The sequence below is a fragment of the Rhipicephalus microplus genome, chromosome X (assembly GCF_043290135.1).
Source record: "Rhipicephalus microplus isolate Deutch F79 chromosome X, USDA_Rmic, whole genome shotgun sequence".
NCBI lineage: Eukaryota > Metazoa > Arthropoda > Arachnida > Ixodida > Ixodidae > Rhipicephalus > Rhipicephalus microplus.
Genome location: NC_134710.1, coordinates 244,930,006 through 244,944,355, shown reverse-complemented (window position 1 = coordinate 244,944,355; position 14,350 = coordinate 244,930,006). Strand labels below are relative to the sequence as shown.

Genomic DNA, 14,350 nt, shown 5'->3' with positions numbered 1-14,350 from the left:
TTACACCATTGGAACTGCTAACCAAATCTACTTCAAGCCATTCGCTCACATCGGCTCCTTCTGTATCGGCATTCTGCTGGGCTACTACATCTACGTCGCCCCGAAGATGAAGCTTTCCAAGGTAAACAAGTACTGGTCACAAACCTTATAAGTGAGGTTAAGTTTTTTTAAACCATTGCCTTCATAATTTTCACTTTCACTTGTCAATTAATTCATTAAAATTCACTCTGTTCTTTATGCATTTGCGTAAGATTACTCGAAGGCGAAACCCACATTCATCTTTTTCTTCTCACTCGATTGTATTCATCCAGCCACCCCGCTCTCCCCAGCTTCACCCACTGAGAAGCTTTTTGCTCCTTACGTGTTTAGCACTGCCTCTGAGATCTCAGGCACTGCATGTATTCTTCCACACTTTACCGAGCTGTCTAGTGCCTCAGGGATAGGCACCCGTTTAAATAAACGATGATGTCATGTCATGACGTATTGTTATGACACGTTAACTGACGTCATAGTGATGTCATAATAACTGCAACATTTGCAATGTGTGTGACTCAGGATAAAAGTTTTTTTATCACTCGTTTCAACGCCGCCACTGACTGCAGCGGTCAGTTTTTGTGTTTGGTGAGGCACGTAAAAGAAAGATTAATTTTAATGGAGAGCTGGAGATGTTTATCTGGCTTTTCGCCTGATGTGCTACTCGATATACTGGGTGATGACTTTGATACAGTGATAAATACATAGTGCGTACAGCCACACACTTAGACTACACTTTTTTGATAGTTTAGTTCAGGCTCATGGCCTGCAAGGCACCTAAGGCTTTCACCTTACTAAATAAATACATATTTTTTGAGTAACCGGCCCAGTGGGATTACACCGAGTTTGCCTATCGTAGGTGTACTTGTTTGTTAACACTCCCCATTGCACAAGGCGAACCCAGAGATCCCATAGAAACAGGGGTCTCAAACTCTCCTAAGCTAACCTAAATACAATATTGCGCGTGGAACCGAGGCCGAACAGTTAGAGGCCAACTCCAGCAATTTTCGAGGTCAATGGATCTCAATGAAAATCACTGCGTACGTTCGTTTGTACATTTTCGTCATTTATGCTAAATTACAGGCTTGAGAGATGCGTTGTTCGTTTGGAAATGAATTTGAAAGAATGCCTCAAAAAACTCACCTCGCTTTCCAGAATTATTGGCAACACTGTGTGACGTGATGTTTGGCATGTCAACCGAAGTGACGCAGCCGATGGCATCGCTACTTCGGCCACTACAGCATTTATTGTGCGGTCCACAAACAACGGCGTCGGTCTTTGGCACGTGTATAGCACGGGAAAGCTTTCTTCCTTCATCTATAGTGTTTGGCCGGCGCTTCGCTGGTTTGACTTTCACAGTTTTTATACTACGTGCCCTCAGGACCAGCATACCGCCTCCAGTTCTTACCAAATAGTACGTCATACGCATACAGGGTGCCCGGTCCGGTTTTGGTTTTTGTTTCGCTCATTTTGGCTTATTAAAAACTATTTTCAAACTTCCTGAGCATTTTAGCTATTGGGCTCGTGACAAGAGTGTCATGAACATAAAAACACCATTACCTCGACATGGTCGAAAAATCGCCGGATTTGGCCTTTAAAGACAAAGCAGGAAGCATGGTTGCTACAGTTATATATGTCGCTGATGTTACGACTTTGAAGGTAGTTGCGAGTGACGCCTTTTCTGTTTTGTCCTTAATTTTTCTTCCTTTACAGTATTCGTCTTTTTGAATTTCAGTAAATATGTGCCAACAAGCGAAAAAAAAATATTAAGGCAACTAAGCTACCGGGCTGCAGTCGTTAAACCATACTCCTGCAAGGGCCAAAGCGTCACGACAGTGAATATAGCTTGCACACAATGTCAGCTAGCGTTGCCACTTGAATGGGCCTTCTCATATAATTATTTTTTTGTTTTTTTAACTCATATCATATATGAGTTATCGCTTAACGGGATTCATAACCAGGATTTCAACAACACATCCCCCAAGTTTCGTTTTATGGTTAATGTATCGACTATAGTGACCACAAGGTGTGCCTCACAAAAAAAAAAACAACGCTGATTACATACTAGTCATGTCTCTGTAGCTCATAAACATACTGATATTTTTTTTAATATCAGACAAAGAGAATCATATGCGAGCCGCGGGCCGCTAGTGAGAGATCGGTGGGCCGCGTGTTTGAGACTTCTGCGTTAGACAGCCGTTGCATCTCTCACCGCATGCGACCCCTTTGGCTCCTTCTGACGAGTATTTGTTGCACCTTCATTGTGAAGTTACGAATACGAAAACTACGAGCTGGGTAACACATTCTAGTTAGGTGCTTTGTGGTGCATGAGCAACCGTTACATTTTTTGGCGACGAAAGCCCGAAATTCGCCATCAAACGCGAACATTGACAGTCGGCGGCCTCGGCGTCCCGCGTGGGCGGCGCCAACAAAGATGCAAAAAATCATCCCGTGATTGCTTCTCCACGAGTCTCGACAGATTGCCAATGCAACGTCTTTGTGACGCCTCATAGCGTGACGTCAAAAAACGAAGTCATTACTCGACATCGAAGCTTGGTGAAAGGTGGGTTGATCACGGAGGTCATGTAAATCGTGGGTAAGGTGCAGAAACCTTGCAACAGCTACGATTCTGTAGGCGTGCTCTGCCGCGGTGGTCTAGTGACTAAAGTACTCGACTGCTGACCCGCAGGTCGTGGGATTGAATCCCGGCTGCGGTGGCTGCATTTTAGATGGAGGCGAAAATGCTGTAGGCCCTTGTGCTCAGATTTAAGCACCACAGGTGGTCGACATTTCCGGAGCCCTCCACTATGGCATCTCTCATAATCATATGAGGGTTTCTGGAAGTTAAAGCCCACAAATCAATAAATCAATCAAATCTGCAATCATTTTCGGAGGCAGTGCTAAATCAACTTAGGTGCAAAAAGTATTCGGAGAGGGGTGAAGGCTGAACAGTACATCGAGTGAGAAGAAAAGGAAGAAGACGGCTCTCGCCTTCCAGTCGTATTAGGCAAATTCATTAATGACTCTATTAGTTCTTTAATAGGGCGAGTATTAAAATTTATCTACCTTCGTTTGAGAGAAAAAAAAACACGTCATATTGTGTACTTTGAAAATCTTCGAATATGCGGTTTTTCTCGAGAAGTCAATTTTCTACTGATTCGTACTTTTATTGAATTTATCGCAAGAATATAATGCATTTTCGGCTGTTGCATTTGACCTATTAAGATGCTATCTATCCCGCGCGCAAGTAAACGGTGACCCATCGAATATTTCCTCTAGTTAACCTCCCTCTCTTTCAATTACCTTCATCTCGCTTTATTTCCTCTTCTCTGCTTTTATTTGTTGATCATTTCTTCTTAAGTGAGCAACATTCTATGAAGCACTCTTAAGTAAACTCTAGCTAGAGTAGCAGAGCATTTGTTTAGCTAGGCTTGAATTTGTGCCATCTATAGCACTTTATTCAAAGCTTTTGTGAAGATCTTAAGTGGCAAAAAGATGAGAGTCGATGGCTGTTCTTAAATTCTTTATTATTTTCATTTTATTACTTGACCTACCTTTTCATTTTGGTTATCTTAAAACATTTACGTAAACAATTTCCCTTGTAAAGTGTGTTTTCCTTTTCGATACCACGTTAACAGAAAGCCCCGTCCATATTTTGTGCAGTTACACGTTTATGAACGTGCATATTCTTCGGCGTATGCACTTTCCATGCTCTGTTTGTAAATTTCAAAAGTTTGGTGACGCGTGTTTTGAACGAGCTAAACGAATTGCAGCTTTTAAGTTTTTATGGTTGTAATATGTTTCAGGATGTTGGCTATTGCTTGGTGTAAGCATATAATAGCTTTGATGTATGAGAAGTATTTATAGAGGCACTTTTCATTGACTGGTGGGTAGTCAGCTGTGAAGATGCACTGCATCAGCAGCGTGCAAAACTATTTCCAGAGCACTTTTGTTATCTTTGGCAGGTGAAGGAGGCGTTTTCACTGAGCTATGCGTAATAACTGTACAATGCCGCGCAAACTTGCATAAAATGTTTTTTCTTTACTTTTTCTTGCTTTTAAACAAGTTCAGCAATTTTGTTTAAACATGCAACGCCGTTTATATGCCTAGTGTCACTGCTGCGTCTACGAATGTCATATATGATGATGATGATGATAAGCCTTTTGCTTCGCTGGCACTCGCCCACAAAGGGGGATCGGCCAAGAACCGGGCGGCAGGATAGTCTTATATTAAGCGGAAGAATGTATGCGTGCTGCTGCTCTCTGACTTCCTTTTTTGTACTCTTTGTTCTGCGCGTATGAGTAATTGAATCCCAGGACAGATAAATTGATAGGCTATTCTTCTTCTCTTGCTCTCATGGCTCATACCCAATGCAGGGGCATAGGCCGAGTAATAGATGAATATTATAAGTATTTCATTAGTATTTTACTTAAACAAGCTTGAAGTAACTAAGATAACAAATGTTATTATGAATTATTAGTAATAAAATATTGAAAGAATAAAAAAAATACTAGATATTCTTTCAGGCTGACTGTTGAATTCCTCAATGACAAAGAAATATCCGCGTGACCGTAGCTCAGAACATACGCGCGTTCGTTCAGGGACCCAAGCAGAGGAGGAAGAAGAGGGCGAAGAGCGCATGCCGGACGAGTTATTGCGCTTATAATGACAGTTTTTTCCTTGACCGATGAAGTTTCTCCTCGCGAAGAAATTGGCCTCTGTTTTTACTCGATAGTGGTGCTTCCCAAATCCTGTGGTGCACGCTTGACCGAGTTTTTATGTTCGCCAGACAGAGAACGATTTTCTGAACGGCTTCTGTGTTACGATTGTTGTCACAAAAGTAGCTCTGAAGCGAAGCCATAGCCCCTTACAGCTGCTCACACGAACCGCATGGCCATGTCGCTGGACCACAGCCTGTGCAGGCACTGTGCTGGTGTGCGGCGACTGCGTGCAACCTCGCCATTGTGTTCGCACCGCACAAGTGGTACACGGACCACACCTACTCCATCGAGCGACCCGAGTGCTTGCTCTTCGCCGCCCTTCACCGCGTCGCCTGGACACTGGGCGTCGCCTGGCTTGTGCTCGCTTGCGCCACAGGCCGTGGAGGTACGTACGCACGCGCATCTAGTAGTCTCGGGAGTAGGGCTCTTGCACGTCTCTACGTTAGGATTGGTGTCTTTCCGACAAGAATTGTCGACGAATTTGATGATATGGTTGTAGAGCGCACGCTATTGGCATGTTCTGTGTCTCACACTGAGAAATTCAACTAGTTCGCACGAAAATCATCCCCACTGTTAAGTGCTTGCCCTTCAATAAACAGTAAAGAGAAAGAAAGAGGGAGAGAAAAGTGATTGTGAAAGAGGCAGGGTAGTGATCCAGGATATAAAGTATTGTCTGAGAGGCTTTAGGACGGGCACCCCTAAAGGAGACAGTTGACAGACACAAAAACCTATAAACGCTGTTGTGGATAATCACTGCACTTGATCAGTGTGCGTGCTCACGGCATGCGATCATGCGAATGAATACTGAATATGTTTCTGTAAGAATGAACAGACACATGCCGATATGAACTGGTGCAGTGTGTGATTCATACCTGGAAATTCATACCTCTTAGTTATTTTGGTTGCCCCGCCGCGGTGGTCTAGTGGCTAAGGTAGTCGGCTGCTGACCCGCACGTCGCGGGTTCAAATCCCGGCCGCGGCGGCTGCATTTCCGATGGAGGCGGAAATGTTGTAGGCCCGTGTGCTCAGATTTGAGTGCACGTTAAAGAACCCCAGGTGGTCGAAATTTCCGGAGCCCTCCACTACGGCGTCTCTCATAATCATATAGTGGTGTTGGGACGTTAAACCCCACATAGCAGTATTCTATCCTCCATTATTTTTCAATAACCACTGCGGACAATCGCTTTTTTTATTGTCGCCGGATATTATCCAAGAACATTTTAGCCCCATGACCTGGTTTGAAATAGAAGAGAAGAAAGTTTCCTTTGGCGTGCAGAGCAATGCATTGATTACGCTTTAATTTACTGACTAAAAATGAGTTTTATTCAGTTACACAGCCGTCACCACACTCATAATTTTTACAGAACTTATAAAATTTATAGAGAGGTGTAAAAATTTTTGCTTTCGCAGGTGTGCCTTGTTGACGATTCGTTCTTTTCATCATGTGTGAATGCGTAACTTTTTTCTTCATTTGGTTTCAATGACAATGTTAAACGAACAATATCCTCTGCGTGTCAATGTATTATACAGACGTCCTCCGTCACTTGCCCTGCTCAAGGCTTTCCAAAAGAAATTGCATTATTTTTCTATATAAATCGGACGGAGTTGCATAGTTCAACGTTACGTAGTATGTAGCACTTAAGTATGCCTCACTGTTAATTTTATGTAAGCGTTTTACTGCAGTTTCCTTCAGCTTTATTGTTATTATTTTACCCAGCAATTTAAAGCATTCAATTGCAAAGAAGTTCACAACGGCCACTTTCTCTTGTCATCTTTCATATAAAATGTTTATTCAAATTTGTTTAGAAGTGTCATATAGTCATAAATATTAATTTGAGGGGTTCTGTGTTCGAATAACAGAGTTTGGTTATGAGGCATGCTGCAGTTGCACGCACATAAATAATTCAAGTCACCAATAAAGTACTTTACTCAATAAGTTTTGTGCATATCAATTTCTTTGAAATGTACATAATTTTAAGTACCCGAGCATTTTTACATTTAGCCTGCATAAAACTTTAACCCCTAGTGAACTCCCCCTTCCCGTGCCTGAACCTTCTTTTTTTTGATGGGTCTTCACGGGCCAACCAGCACGGGTGGTTATTGTGTCAGCGTGTTGCCTATGGAGGCCCCGGTAACGATCGGCGCCGCTTCGCATGTGGTGATCTGCGTCACTCAAAAAAAAAAAAACTAATAAAGCAAGTGAAAAAACTTAGCCCCGTATCTGCGTGTTAAACTGCAAATTTCGTCAAGAGACGATAGTCTTGCGTCTGGAGAGAGTTAACAAAACGTTTATTTTATGTCCTGCTCAAGCAAGTCGGTGAATGGTATTCGGGAGGCGCTGCGTTAGAGTGCCTTCAGCCTGAAGCGGAGGCGAACGAGCGCATCAAGTTACGTCACACGTAAGACATGAGCGCTGCGTAGCAGTTATCTTGAAAAATGAAGCACGTGGCGTCCGCGTCCGTCTCGGAGGCGGTAAGGGGTAGAAAGCGATTGATTGATATGTGGGGTTTAACGTCCCAAAACCACCATATGATTATGAGAGACGCCGTAGTGGAGGGCTCCGGAAATTTAGACCACCTGGGGTTCTTCAACGTGCACCCAAATCTGAGCACACGGGCCTACAACATTTCCGCCTTCATCGGAAATGCAGCCGCCGCAGCCGGGATTCGAGCCCGCGACCTGCGGGTCAGCAGCCGAGTACCTTAGCTACTAGACCACCGCGGCGGGGCTCAAAAATACCTCATGTGAACTGTAAGAGATAATAAATCGGAGCTGCTTTCATTCATACGATACGTGGAACGCGAAGTGGATGGTTAAAATAGGAATGAGTGGAACCACATTAAACTGATTCGACAGCCTGTACTAACGTGTAGGGATACCGATGCTTGGCGAGGCGTGTTTTTACAGGAAATGAACAAAGCTGATATACTCGGCAGGTTACTGAGAAAATGTTGGAGTGAACACTATCACGTTCTGTGTGGGGAGCTGTCTGCCAGTCGATGTGCTTAGTTCCTTTGAAGGAAGCATTTTTTTTGTTATCGTTGTTGTGCGAAAGTCTAGTTGAAAACTTGTGAGAAATACATTTCATTGGTTTCAACGTTCCAATATAAGAGAGAAATAAGAAGTAGCAGCTTTACTGACGTAAAAACTGCTATTGCCGACCGCGAGCTGGTTGTTCTGATGGGGCCAGCATGTGTGTAGTTCGTTCACTGCCAAGTTTGCTTCGTGCAGGCATCGTGATGTCGCTGCTGTCGTGGCGGGCGCTCGTGCCTCTAAGCCGGCTGTCGTACGGAGCATTCCTGTCACACGTGGTCATTTTGCTGGCACAGATGATGACCAACCGGGAGAGAGTCGCCTACACCTATATGGTTAAGGTGCGATATTTCACGTTACTTTGCAGAGAACCACAGGAAAGAGGGCCCACTAAATGCTAACCTAAGCGTGAGGTCATTCCCTTTGCTGAGTCATATACGACGTGTACCTTGAAAGAGCATTGGTACAAACTTTAGGTATCTAGTTTTTTTATTGTGAATAAAAAGTGTTGTCAATAACCTTAAAACAGTCTCAGAGTGCCTCAGAAGACATCGAATATATTTAGTGTCATTTCCTTAAAAAAGAAAAACGCTTTCTGCTTTGCCATAGAAAGCTTAGTTTCACAGTTGCATTTCAGCGCAATCTGTCGTGGGTCTGAATCACGTTGGGACATAAACTCGTAACCGACTAAAAGAGGAGCTCTGCTGTCTGAAATAATTTGCCCTTGGTGCACGTAAACTATAACAATAAGGCAATTGTCATAATATCTGGCGTTTACGTTCTAGAACCCCGATATGATTATAAAAGACGCCGTAGTGAAGGGCTCCGAAAATTTTGACCAACTGGTGTTCTTTAACGTACAGGGACATAGCACCATCTTGCTTCAATTGAAATGCGACGGCCGTGGCCGGGATCGAATCCGTGACCTTTAGATCAGCAGCCGAGCACACTAGCCGTTGTTCGAAAATGAGGCAGATGTCCATCGAGCGACTTATAAGCCTCGTGCAGGATTCAGAGTTCGCGAACCCAGTGAACTGTGTTAACTCGTGGCTGGTTTGCAGATGCTGGGTGACGAAAAGTTTAAAATTAAACTAAAATATTTTATACGCGTTTTCCCACTCCTGTCTTTAGAAAAAGTCAATACCGCACGCTAAGGAAGCAAAAGATGTCTTATTGCGGAGCCTGAAAAACATGTCAGTGCTTCTTTAAGACTTACAAGTATTGACCTATATTGACATCCGAAGTGAAAAATAAACGGAACACTGTTTCTACATATATGTGTGATGTTTGTGTTGCCTCAGCCTAATACACCACATCCCGTTCATGTGAATCCTCACCGTCACTCCTTTCTAAAGACGATGAACTACCTGGCGGTGGTGATGGCGTCGTACATTTGCGCCTACCTGCTGTACCTGTTCTGCGAAGCTCCCGTGGCGACGCTTGAGCGCACGCTGCTGGGAGGCATCGGAAACCCACGAAGAGGCTCTCCGGGTACCGCAGCGGGCCTGACCGTGGTGGTTCCCAAGGCTGCGGATCAGCAAACGAGCTCCGGCCTGTGCGAAGTCCCGACTAGCTTGGCTGCACCCACGAGGAACGGTGCGGCCGCAGAATGCACCCAGAGGAGTCATCTCTGACATGTCCCGCTAACACCAGCTTTCAAACATGCCAAATAGATGCGAAAACTTAGCAACCAGAACGCTTAGATAGAGAGGAGCGGCCAATACGAATCATACCAATTTATTGAGTGGTGGGTTCATTCTTAGGAGGTCTCAGCGGTCTGTAAAAGCAGGTACGTCTTGTATAAGGTGGCGCCTACTTATAAAAAGCTTGTACTTTTTACTGATGTTCGCATGCGAGATAAAGAAGCGCAACGACATCAACTACGACATGTGCTAAGAATGGCTCATTAAGGCATCCGACGTTGCCAGCCATGTTCCGTCACTAAGAGGGTGCGAACATTTTATGAGAGCCGAGTGAAGTGGCGTCTCGAAATATAGGACGTTATTTGACCAGTGCTCCGTGAGCAAGTTTTATTTATATTTCTGCCACCCCAGTCTGCCACGGTTAGTTGCACGCTCATGTGTTGTGCGCACTATGAAATGGGCAGTCGAGAAGATGTTCACTTGGAATCGACAATGTCTGCACGAAGATGTTTGTATACGTCATCTCGTTTTGTACATAAATGTTCTTCTGTACCTGAACGGTGCCATTTTATTTCCTTAGTATAGCAAAGTTATAGTTAGTGCGATTAGTGCTGATGTAAAAATAAAAGAAAACAGTAAGAAATTCCTTAAGTTCGAGTAGCAGGGCAAACACAAAAGGCGACAAAAAAAAAAACGTTCGTACAAGCACTGACTATGAAATGCCTTATAAATTCAGATGTCAATGCACATACACACTCAAGGCAGTCTTATCGCGCATGCGCATACAACAATAGATCTAATCAAAAGTGAACAGTGGTGAAATCCGTGTGTTTGACACGCGAGCACAGTAATTCGTATTTCGATGAATGCAGAGACAAAGATGTACGCTGATTGAAAGTCCATCTCTTTTCATAATGTGATAAGCTTCTAAAGCCAGCTGCGCATGCTCATATTATAGTTTCTGCCTAGGATCGAAGTGTTCTCAAATCGTGCCTCGCAATTGCAGGAAGGATACGAACCACAACGTCCTTTATCAGCATCCTTGTTAACATTATTACACATGTTCTCTGAACCTCTCCTTGACTCATCTCCTCATTTTAACGACGTAGGTCTTCCCACACAATAGCAGGATTGGTTAAATCATGCACGTAAACAGCTGACGGGACTTAGGAAACACAGTGCTGGATTTGGCATCCTCCTCAGCTCACAACACAGTCGTGGCAGTATAGTTTAACAAATTTGTTCGGCGCACACAGAACCAGAGGAACACCACGTTTTCCAGGAACTTTCTGAAGCGAATTGGTGATGCTATAATAACTGCTTCATTGCCGCAAAAATAAAGTAGTTAATAGTCATCGCTTGTGTGTACCGTGTCTACTGTTTGTGGGACGTCTTGTGTTTGATCTGCTGCTTTAACCTCAACAATTTGTACCAACAAGGCCCAAATGAAGTTTTGTATATATGAAGTAACAGATAGAGTGAGCCGTTCTAATACATAATACTCTACAGTATAACTGTAATTAGTGCGGAAAATGTTGTAGTGGAATTTACTAAAAAGTTGCACACATTCTGTGCAAGATGAAGTTCAGGAAATCTAATGCAATTTTCGTATGCTTCATCCTACACGCATTCCTATAAATCTGCAAGCTTCTTAATCTCTTCTTTCAAGCTAATTTTCTTTTCTAGCTCCCCCTCACGTGTTTGCCTTCTCTTGGAATCCAGTCAGTTACCCTCAATGACCAGCGGCTATCCTACCTACTTGCCAAAGAAAGGGGCTTCATAGAGGCTTAAAGGGTAACCTTTGTGAAAGACTGCTGTGTCTTACCTCCTTAGATCAGCATGTTAAATGTGACCGTTCTATAGTGACTTTCTATAGACAATTTTAGTCTAGATCACTGCGTTCAGAAACCTTTAGCGCTTTGTGAGTTTTATAAAAAATAGAAAAAAAAATCAATTGTTTTCGCACATCTACTCAAGATTCCAAAGATGCCAGTCAACGGTAAAAGTTTAATAAGTGTTTTCTAATATTTTCAGCGAAATTCGAACTAACTTCGTTCTTATTACCACGACGGACTTTTAAGCAGAAGTGACTGAGAAAAATTGCGCTACAATTGTTGCGGAAAACGAAGTTAGGAAAGAGACAAAAAAGAACTGGACAGTAAAAGCGCAAACAATCAACTGAACTTTATTGAAAGAACTTAGAAGAATGAAGGCTTCCCGGAAAGAGAACAATTCGTTTTGGTCTCCTTCCTGCCTTCGTTTTCCGCAGCAATTGTAGCGCAATTTTTCTCAGTCATGAAAAACCAACTAGCCCAACACCTCTGCTCACTTTACTTACGGAGGTTGCTGTTATGAGATCACAACAATGGTCGCGTGCACCGTAGTTGTCCGCCGCTGCTGGTGTCCGTAACCCCTATTGCTCAAAATACGAAAACAACTAAATAAAAACCCCAAGGACACAATGAGACTAGAACAAGGGTTCTTTGCGCGTCAGCACAGTTTTCTACCACTGAGCTACGCCAGTTCTAGAAACTCTGTTGCAAACTGTCTTTAGGCAGACTCGATGTCCGGAAAGGAATCACGTGGTTATGAGTTATAAAGCGTTTGATTACATCAAAGGAACAACTTCGCAGACCACAATGAGAAGTGCGTAACGAGTGGGTCATCGAATGATCCAACATATCACAAAAGGTTCAGGAATAATTTTTGATCGTTGTCAGCCACAGCATAAAAAAATTCGCAAAATTTTTCCAAGTGTGTAACCAGTACCACGATTCTCCGATGGATCCCGAAGAATGGCATAGTAGATGTCTCCCTACAAAGCAAAAATTATGACTAATGGCGAAGTGGGTGCTCTAGAAGTGTGCTTGTAAAAGTAAGTCAAATATTTTTTTAATCTCTGAAAAAGCCACCGTTCCAGCTTTCGCTGTGACTGTTTCTCTGGGACCTTGACTAGAAGTAAAAGGAACGCATATCGTGGCAGGGCACAGGATCTGTGCCACGAGTGTGTGACCGACGTGTATTATACGTTGTGAACTGTGTACACTGAAAATTCAGCGACAAGCTCGGTTTAAGTCATTATCGCGCGTACAGTCTTTCACGTGAGAACTGTTTAAGTCACGACGAGTGTAAAACAGCAGGAGAAGCAAGTATGTCACCTTCTATTTCATAGTTTGTTGGTGCCATCGTTGTTGTTATTCTTTTTCTCTACTTTCTTTCGAACACCTATTTGCACAGAACCTTGATTACCCACGAACGAAAATGAAAACGTATTCTTTCCCTTATCGTGCGAACTTAGGTAAGCTGTAACTGGTACGCATCATTGGAAGCTATCCACAAGAGGTGTGATTGTCACTATAACAATAATATAGAAATTGGTGGAAAACTTTATACCCGCAATGTTCACATGGCTTGACATAACAGCATAGTCTAGGCAACACGGCTTTAGAAGCTGTGTTGGCGATATTAAGGGCGAACTCACGAAAAATGGTGGCTTTTCACTCCCAACCAACGACGCCGACGACGACACCCGAACTTCCGCGACGCAAGCTTATTGCGTTAAAATTATCCACAGATGCAAATCAAAATACAAGAGCAGCTGCTTTATCAAAACGGCGAAGGTATATACAAGCGAGTTCTCTCACACTCTATACGCACATGGTATCGACCCTTCCACTGTTTACAAACACAGGTATTGAACGGCTTTGGGTTTTTCGCACCGGCACACCCTATAATAGCATTTGCAGGGTACAAACACCTTAGCGAGTAGCACGCTCATTTTCAGTACTTTTCGCCCTATGTCTGGTTTATTACTTGAAATACCTTTTTTTAGCTACGCCGAATACATTTTAAGAGTTCGTCCTTAACGTTAAGGGGCTTCCTTTTACCTGAAAGCGGAAAAGAATTCGTTTCTTGCGTTGCTACGATTTGAAAAACACATCTGCTTCAGTGTTATGTAGACAGCGATAATTGAAGAGACCGCAAGTTTTTTTTTTTCCTGGGAAGCAAAACGTGCTGCCGTGTTAAGACCGACCAAAAAGGCGAATAGCAGTCTGTGTGGTGACTCTCTGGCACCGCTAGTACGTTGCTGTTGCGCTCGAGCGCAGCCATGACAGCTGACCTGCTCTCTGCATACCATCATCATCGTAGAAGATTTCAACAACACCAGCCCCACGAACTCTTATCTGACTATCAACAGAAGCAGGTGGACCATCGACGTCAGAAACAATAATACCACATTACCAAGTGAATTATCTTCCAACCTATCAGGTACTGTTTATTCCAATCATACATACGAAAAGGCAATCTTTATTCCAAAGTCATTGACGATTTGTTTCCAACGCAGATTTCCTGCTTTGAACACGTTGCTTTGCATTTAAATTTGATATCGACCATGCCGCAACGTGCTAAAGCACGTTCAGAAGAACTCAATTAAGTTCATCCATCCATCCATCGACCACGTCGGCGCACACCGACCTTCAACATCTGAAGTGAAGGTTGCATAAATTCCCTTATTAAAAACACTGCGAACCATTTTGGAGGCATTTTGTGGCAAAAATAACGTAATAAAGCCAGTTTTCAGATTGTTTACTCCTGCATGGGATGAAACAATTTTTGTGTTGCTTGTCTACTATTTAAATACACATCTCATGCCCTAGTGTGCAGTGAGTGAAATAACTTTATTTGGTCCACAATACACGCGAGTTAACTCGGCGTCACCTTGCAAGGCCCACTCGGGGATGGTCAGGTTAAACCTCACCGTCTTCGCGTGGGCCCTCTGGACAACCAGGATTTGAGAAGTGAGGTTAGAAACTGCTTGAATCAAAAGGCTATTGATTAGTACTTCAGGTACATTGATAATGCGGTATATACGCCTGCGCTCTCTAGGGAAATGTGGTTGTAGGAAGAAGAAAAAGCAAA

General features: G+C 43.3%; 1 protein-coding gene across 1 annotated transcript in view; it reads left to right on the top strand.

Annotated features, from left to right (window-relative positions):
• Positions 1-9,988, top strand: part of LOC119162280 (nose resistant to fluoxetine protein 6) — a 63,264-nt gene extending 53,276 nt beyond the window's left edge. The window contains exons 12-15 of the mRNA XM_037414735.2: positions 1-121; positions 4,947-5,139; positions 7,986-8,128; positions 9,143-9,988. Of these exons, the coding sequence (XP_037270632.2) occupies positions 1-121; positions 4,947-5,139; positions 7,986-8,128; positions 9,143-9,421 (736 nt within the window). The 3' untranslated portion in view covers positions 9,422-9,988. The remainder of the gene's footprint in view (positions 122-4,946; positions 5,140-7,985; positions 8,129-9,142) is intronic.
• The last annotated feature ends 4,362 nt before the right edge of the window (positions 9,989-14,350 follow it).